The sequence below is a fragment of the Lynx canadensis genome, chromosome A3 (genome assembly GCF_007474595.2).
Source record: "Lynx canadensis isolate LIC74 chromosome A3, mLynCan4.pri.v2, whole genome shotgun sequence".
NCBI lineage: Eukaryota > Metazoa > Chordata > Mammalia > Carnivora > Felidae > Lynx > Lynx canadensis.
The window spans coordinates 85,635,758-85,643,870 of record NC_044305.1 but is presented as its reverse complement, the minus strand read 5'-3'; the positions used below and the strand labels follow the sequence as shown (position 1 = coordinate 85,643,870).

The window sequence follows — 8,113 nt, the reverse complement described above, 5'->3', positions numbered from 1 at the left end:
CGTGGCATTATAAAAATTACACAAATCCAACTTTATTCTATTTTTTTTGAATTTGAGAAATTTCCAGTGCATTTCAGGATAACTAGAGATATATAACACAGTTTTTATGGAGTTTTGGGCAATGCTACATGTAAAAATTTGGCTAATCCTGGTAATTGGGCAGAGTGCTATCTGAATCTTGTTTCTCATGAATCTCTGGAAATTGGGACCAACTTCCAAAGGGAGAAGAAATAAGGTCATAGGGACCCCCCCCCCCTCCCAGCCAGTGTTCAACTCTTGTCTTATGTCCAGTCTTTGGGCAGAAGAATTCAAAATGCAGGGCAGACCTGAAAAGACATTGAAGATTCTTAAGGGAGGACTTTAACATTAGGGCAGATAGTAGGACTGTGTCCTTGTATGTCTATAAGATGTTGGTTTAGAACAAGCATCCTGTAATATTTTTAAAGGGTGGAAATTGAAATCTTAACTGCAACATAATGCAGATAAGCAAGGAATATTTACTGAGTGACCAAGTGGTAAATTTTTACTACTGACTAATGAACTTTATTGATATCAGGTTATGTGACTGGGTCTCAATCCTGATAAAGGTGTTTGCTGGGGTGTGTCAGATATATGGACATGGCCTTTTCCAAATTAATTGTTCTGGAAAGAGATTTCCACACCTTAAAGCTAATATAAAGGGTGGAAGTTGCACCGGTAGCCTCACTTGCTTGGGCACCTTCTTCCCATCAGGCAAAATGAAAATCCTCGTGAGTATTTGCTTATGCTTCTTTATACTCTTGTGGTGGCTCTTGCAGAGAATGTTCAAATTCAATGTGCCTTCGATTTCAGAAGACTTAGATGAACACTGTGCATGCTTCTAAGCTTCTATGATTGAATTAGTGTCTTTGGCAGCGATAGTGTTGAATATTAAGTCAGATATTTACTTGTCCATCATCTATTTTCTGAGATGTTTATTTAAAAATGCAAGGAAAGAATTTGGAAATACCTAGAGAATTTTAATTTGGAGAATTTTAAATAATTATGAGCTTGGGAAGATTGTAGGCATTTTAGGACAGCAGCATTTACTATTTAAAAAAGAAGTGGTAATTAAAAAAAAGATAATAGCAGCTGTCATTTTTCTAAGTGCATACTAGGTCCTATGCTACACACTTCACATAAATACTTTGATCTATTCACTCCACAACTCTGTGAGTTGAGTAGTATTACCCCATTCCACAGATGAGGAGACCGAGGCACAGAGGAATGTGATTTTCCCATGCCAGTAAATGTGAGGTTTAGACTTGAAATGTACCCCTCTCAGACCCCACTGGCAGGAACATTCCTGCTATGACCACCTCTCCTCCTGCCAATCTCAGCCCTGGTCTCAGTCTCCCACGGTCCCACACTGCCGTGCTCCATGAACAGAGGACTGTGTTTTGATCCAGAATGGAACTCTTTCCCCAGTCATGTGTCCCCTATTCTCATTTAGTTGTTGAGGGAAAAAGCAAAATGATAAGTTCCTCCCCATCAAGTGTTCAAGATGGTTGACTTAAAAAGTTCCCTCTCCCCAGGCGTCTCTTGATTTTCCAAGAGGAGATCTATCACCGAAACAAAGCTGTAACCGTGGTGTATTAATCATGATGTTGATTGGGTGGTTATTTGGGGGCAGGGGACACTTTTTGAGCTTTCTCTAATTATATCACTATGGTGGTCAGTCCTCCACCCATCTGTTCAAACCTCTGTAGACCCATTATATAGTATCCAGAGGAGCATCAAAGGTTTCTAGAGCTGGCCTGGAGTCAGAGAAGGTATGTGGCTATGCAGGTAGGCAGGTTGGATATCTCCACACAGGTTTTCGTCAGACACTTCACCCCCAGTCATCAGAAGAGAAATGTTATTGGTGATTGTTAGGGGAGTAGAAAAGTCCTACTGATGGTTCTTAAAAATATCTGCTTCCCTGCAGATTCCCTTCATAAGCGGTTTGCAATGAAAGTGCCATACACTGTGATGTTCAGAAAAGAGCACAAAACTGGGATCAACATGTTGGATAACTCTTAACATAACTACAGCAAAATTTCAGAACTGCCTCAGTGTCAGTATCAGCCGGTTAACCTAACATTTATTTGTCTGATGGCATCACTAAGAAGAATATAGAACTTTCCTTAATGTCAGCCTCAAAAATTAACCATGCCTCCAAGCACCCTATTGTCATGTTTTCCTTGGGAATCCATTGTATTTCTGTCACCCATGAATCCATTTTAAATCTATTTTACCCTCTCAACCCCAAGGAATTAAATAATTCTTTTTTTTAACCAGAAAACACAACTTGACTCCTATAATCCAAATCTAGTGTGGATCACACCAGGGTATTCCCATAGTAAAATAAATCCTTCCTCACTATTCACCTGCTCCAAGTTGTTCTTGGTGTAAGAACATATGCTACCTAGAAGATTATAATGTTGGGAAGGGTTGGGAATTGGGTATTAAAGGTAGAATCTTATGTTTGACAAATAGCATGAACTCTATAAATGTCTGTCAAATGAGTGAATGCGTTTTCACATTTTGGAAATGTACTGTTGACCATTCATGACCACCCACTTGTGTCTCTAGGTGTGAGATACTATGTGAGATACTTGTATTTGTCCTGTCCAGTGTCTCCTTATGTCTTTGCCCTCAGTGGAATGGATGCAACTGGTCTGTTTTTCAGGTGGTATGCCTGGTGCTGGCCATCTTTGGGACACAATCTCATGGATACGACGTAAGTTGGTTCATTATGGACTTTATATCTTGGAGATATTGGGAGAGGAAAAGGAAGATACAAGATAATCTGAAGGACAGGAGAGAGCCCTGTTTGGGATGGAATCCCAGAAATACCCAATAGTGCAATCAATAAGGTTGGTTATTTCTAACTGGAATGCCTTCAAAAATGCAACCCATTGCTGTAAAATGTGGTCAATTTCATTTCTCTTGTGATGTCATTACTTCTCCCATATATAACATAGTGAACTATGAAGAAGAGCCTCACATTCTTATTTAAGCATGGGCTTTTGGTATAGGATGCCAGGGAAGAGGTTTCAGGCTTCGATCTCCCATTCACAGCAAGTGGATGACTTTATTTTACCTGGTGGGTTGCCTTTCCAATGCATATGATTTACGGAGAAACCATTATGTCTTTGTTGTTGATCTAGGTTTATAACATCATCAGCCCAAACAATAATGGCGGCAATCTTCAGGAGACAGTGACAGTTGACAATGAAAACCATTTCGCCATCATTAACATCCATGCAGGATCATGCTCCTCTACCACGGTTTTTGACTATAAACATGTAAGCAGCAAGGGAATTTTTGCATTCCCCAAGACTGGGTTTCTCAAGGATGATGGGGTAGCCATTTCCTATGCATCTGAATTCCAAGAACTATACTGGCAATGCTTTCAGAATTTTCTGACTTCTCCTTTTCCCTTTAGATAACCAAGAGATTGATGGAAAAACAAACAAAACCATTTCTAAAAAAAAAGTGTGACAGGAAAATACACACTTGTTTGATCTTTTCAGGTGGAAATTGGAAGCATAATGATATTGTCTCACTACAGGCTCAGAAAGTGCCTAGAAGGGTGACCAAGCCCAAAGCAAGCCCTGGCACACTCAAAAATATTCATTGAATGAATAAATGAATGACTTAGGGCTTCTAATACAGACACTTATGCAGAAAAAGAATGATTATAGAATAAACCATCACAGAATAGCAGAAATCCAGAACAACTGTACACATTTAACTATGTAAGTAGAATATGCAATAAATCATACTTCTTCGGGAAGAAGGAAAGCATGTTAACCAACAACTCCAAACTATTTTCAAGTTTCAGTTGCTGGTATTAACAACAAGTCTCAAACGTGCTCAGAAAGGTTATTAGGTCCTTTATCTATTTATTTGTTTGTTTGTTTTCCATTTGTACCACCTGACTAGGGACCTACAGGAGAGAGCTATGTGCTGTGGTTGTAGTCCCTCTGACTGACCATTTGAACACGCTTTCTTTTTCCTTTTCTTGTAGAAACTTCCGTACATTCCTCCCCCTCATCGGCATTGGGAGTTCTAGGACACATTTGAAAGTATAGAATCTTTGGAAGATACAGTTTTAAAGGAAGCTGTACTGAAGTTGTTTTTAAAAGCAGATTTCAAGGAAATCCCCAAAAGGTCTTTAAAAAAAAAAAAGAGTGGTAAAGACTTGGTTTAAGCCTCTTCAACTGTCATCAGGCTTTGCCTCAGTCTATTTTTGAATTTTAGGAACTGTCAGTTTGTGAGAATTGAAAAATAGGAACTAGAAGAATTTGTTTTGTTAATTATTTACAGCCTCACAGACTGTATAATTATTTGGAACTCCATAGAGAGAATTCCATTCAGGATGAAGCTTAGATGGCTTCCGGTTCCTTCTGGCTCCACGGGCCCCACCCACCATTGCTGTTTTCATCCTACCTTCCTCCAGCTCATACCTGTCTGGCCGGCTTGGGTCTGAGGTGGAGAAAGGATGGAGAGAAGACAGTGAAGGAGGGGAGAATAGATGAAGCATGTGTGTGTGTGTTAGCGGTGAGTGAGTTATGTCAAGGACTGCCGCGCTGTCCAGTAGAAATTTCTACAGTGGTGGAAATGTCCTGTATCTACATTTTCCAGTAGAGAAGCTACTGGCTGCTTGTGGTTACTGAGCACTTGAGATATGTGACAGAGGAAATACGTTTTAAATTTTCTTTAACTTGAATTTAAATTTAAATAGCACATGTGGCTAGTAATTAACATATTGGAAAGCACAGTTCTAAAGAATACTGAATTTACTCCAAATTGAGGAAAAGGCAGAACAACATCAACAGAAAGAGACAGAGAGTTGCTTCTTCTTTTTTAAAAAAATATTTATTTATTTTTGAGAGAGAGAGAGAACAAGCAGGGAAGGGACGGGGGTAGGAGGGGGTCAGAGGATCTGAAGGGGGCTCTGCGCTGACCACAGGGAGCCCATTGTGGGGCTCGAACTCACAAACTGTGAGATCATGACCTGAGCTGAAGTCAGATGCACAACGGACTGAGCCACCCAGGTTTCCGGAGAGCTGATGCTTCTTAATTGTTAAACCCAAACTACAGGCCCTCGTTGCAAAGCATGACAAGTGGGGTGCACAATTTTAGAGATAGAAAGGGCAAGGGAAAAAACAAAACTACCGTGTAAAAGAAGTCATGGCTGGAATGGATTGAAGATTGAAAAGCAGTCACTGACACTCATTGTTCAAGCTCAAGGCTCAAATGCCATCCCCACCAGTTCAGAACCCAGGGAACCAGGAAGGCCAGTAACTGTGCTCTTTCTGTCTCAGCGCTACATCGCATCCAGGGTGCTCTCCCGAAGAGCCTGCTACATCCTGGACATGAAACATAAAGCCATCCCTGCTCTGGACCAACTAAAACGATACATCTATGAGAGGAAGGTAACTCTGCGGTACCCTTGCATATTTCCTGTTCTTGAGCAGGGGAAAACTGGTACCTGTACGGGAACAAAGAGAGTAAGGGGGAAGGTCATGATATATATCTTACCATGGTTATGTACTTTCCACCTGTTAAAGTGTTTTCACATTTATTGTTTTTGGGAGCAGGAGTGCATCTCTTAGCTTGATTTCTTTTTTTTTTTTTTAAGGTTATTTATTCTGAGAGAGAGAGAGCAAGGGAAGGGCAGAGAATAAGGGGGAGAGAGAGAATCACAAGCAGGCTCCATGCTGTCAGCACTGAGCCCGATGCTGGACTGGAGCTCACAAACCATGAGATCATGACCTGAGCTGAAATCAAGAGTTGGAAGTTTAATCCACTGAGCCCCCCAGGCACCCCTCTTAGCTTGACTTCTACCATACAGCCCCCGATACAAGAGCCTATAATAAATTCCAGTGTTTTTGTAGAAAGGACTGAACAGCAGGACTCTCAGAAATAGTGATTGGCAGAAAAATGAGTGAAGTTATAATATCCAACAACATGAAGGTGCAAAGAAACAATACAGGGTAGTGAGAATAAGCAAACCCTACACAAGGCTAGGAACCTGGTGTTTAATTCTCCCTCTCTAATTTCCCATCTGTGCTACCTTTGCCGTGGGATTTACCCTCTCTGGGTTTTATTGTCACCGGCAGTAAAATAACATTGGTAATAATGAGGTCCCTCTGCAGACTAAGTGCTCAGAAAGTGATGGTGTCTTGAGATTCCCGACCGCCTTCTGCTTAATTAAACGAAAAAGAAAAAGTCAGTTTAGCATAAGGCACACATGATGATGTCAGCTTACTTTATCCTATCCTCTCCTACCATATTACTATAGGCTCTGAAAAACATGTACTCAGACAAATACATCTGGGTCAAGTACAGCCCACTGCAGTCTCTGATCACTCACGTAGACTGGTTCCTGTTTGGCTCCCCCATCAAGCAGCTCTGCAGTCATGTCCCCCTGTATAAGGGAGAAGTGGTGGAGAAGACACGTGAGTACCAATAATCCTTCATCACGTGTTTTCTGAAAGCTCCAATGTGCGGGGCGCTCTGCTAGGTGTTGTGTGAAATGCAAATCAACGTGGAACATGACCCAATTCGGTTTACTTTGGGAATTTCATACCCCTGCCATGTGTGGAAATTGTGCTAAATGTTAGGGAGATGCAGAAACGAATACAACTCTGCCCCTAAGGAACACATAGTCTGGTGGAGAAGTTGATGGGTTAACATAGAGGATGAAATTTAAAAATGTCCTGGGTGCCAAGGAAAAACTATTGTATTCTCTAATATGAGGCATGGTGACCAGAGTCAGTAAAACAGTACTGTATACTTGGAAGTTGCTGAGAGTAGATCTTAAGCATTCTTACCACACACACATACAAACAAGTTACTTATGTTAACTCTGTGAGGTGATGGATGTGTTATCTTGATCTTGGTGATCATTCTACAATATGCATGTATATCAAATCATCACCTTGTACACTTTAAATGCATGCAAATACATTTGTCAATTATTCTTCAAAAAAGTTTAAAAAAAACATTTAGGAATCTAGGATAGTCTTAGAAACTAGTCTTAGGAAGAGCAAGCAGAGTGCACTGACCAACAGGTAGAAAGCCCTGATTCATCCAGGTAACCAGTCATTACTAGCATTTTATACAAAGTTTCCAAACACAGGAGAGTGGCCAGAGGGAAAGAGAGGCCAGGCCACAGATGGAGAACGCAAAAAGGTAAACTCCCCAGAACAGTAGAAGGTAGAGAAAAAAAGACAATAATTAGCATTTATTACATTTTTACTCTCCAGGAAAAAAAAATTTAAGACATTTTTCTTTTGGTAGGGTCATTAGTACTCATAAGTAAAAGCACACAGGCAGGTCACCAATGCAGAATGTCATAGCATCAATCAAAGAGAGCCAGACAGCACTTCTAGGAATTGTCAGTCTTCTTTAAGTTAAGGTATTACTATCCTTTGCAATACAAGGATAGCTAAAAACTTGGGGATCATGAAAATACATGTACAGCCCCACCCCCGGTCAAAACATTAACAAAAAGGCATTGGTTTGCTGCACTCTAATAATATATTTCTTAGTGCTCTTTCTTTAAAAATCTCTCCCTTTTTCAGATGACATCCATGCGGAAGCGTGCACAAAGACCGGATTCCTGGGTATCCTTGGAATCTCCATCTGCGCGGGCACTGACGCTTAGGCACCGAGCCCACTGGTGTCATCTTTTCAAAGACACAGCCCCTTGGTTTCCACTCAGCAGCCAAATTAAGCTCTTTCCCAACACCCCAACTAATGTTGAGACTCAGTAGTAAAACATAAATCCTATATTTCCAGATATATGGGTGTTTGCTTTTTTTTGTAAACAGCAACGGGAAGCCAAACAATGTTGATGTCAACCTACAGAAGGAAAGAATTTGCCAGAACTTCAAGTGAAGCACAAAAGGTGCGAAAGCTCCCAGATAATAACGCTGAGTCATTGCAGGCTGGTCTGCTGGGTGCAAGTGTACGTCTTGTCTCTGCCCACCAGACCAGCCACCCATCTGTCCACCAAAATGAAGGGAGTTAAGAGTACACTTATACTGATGAGTACTGAGGAATGTATAGAATTGTTGAATCAATACATTGTACACGT

The 8,113-nt window shown here is 40.8% G+C and overlaps 1 protein-coding gene across 1 annotated transcript; it reads left to right on the top strand.

Annotated features, from left to right (window-relative positions):
• Positions 1-675: 675 nt before the first annotated feature.
• On the top strand, positions 676-7,818 carry GKN2 (gastrokine 2). The gene is made up of 6 exons (XM_030310742.1): positions 676-749; positions 2,690-2,740; positions 3,171-3,308; positions 5,334-5,444; positions 6,314-6,470; positions 7,599-7,818. The coding sequence occupies exons 1-6, from the start codon at positions 738-740 to the stop codon at positions 7,679-7,681; spliced, it is 552 nt and encodes a 183-aa protein (XP_030166602.1). The 5' UTR covers positions 676-737; the 3' UTR covers positions 7,682-7,818.
• Positions 7,819-8,113: the final 295 nt, after the last annotated feature.

Excerpts from the sequence above, each read along its gene's own strand:
- GKN2 (XM_030310742.1), top strand. Across the intron at positions 5,445-6,313 it reads GATACATCTATGAGAGGAAG|GCTCTGAAAAACATGTACTC; the intron begins GTAACTCTGCGG and ends ATATTACTATAG. Across the intron at positions 6,471-7,598 it reads AGAAGTGGTGGAGAAGACAC|ATGACATCCATGCGGAAGCG; the intron begins GTGAGTACCAAT and ends TCCCTTTTTCAG.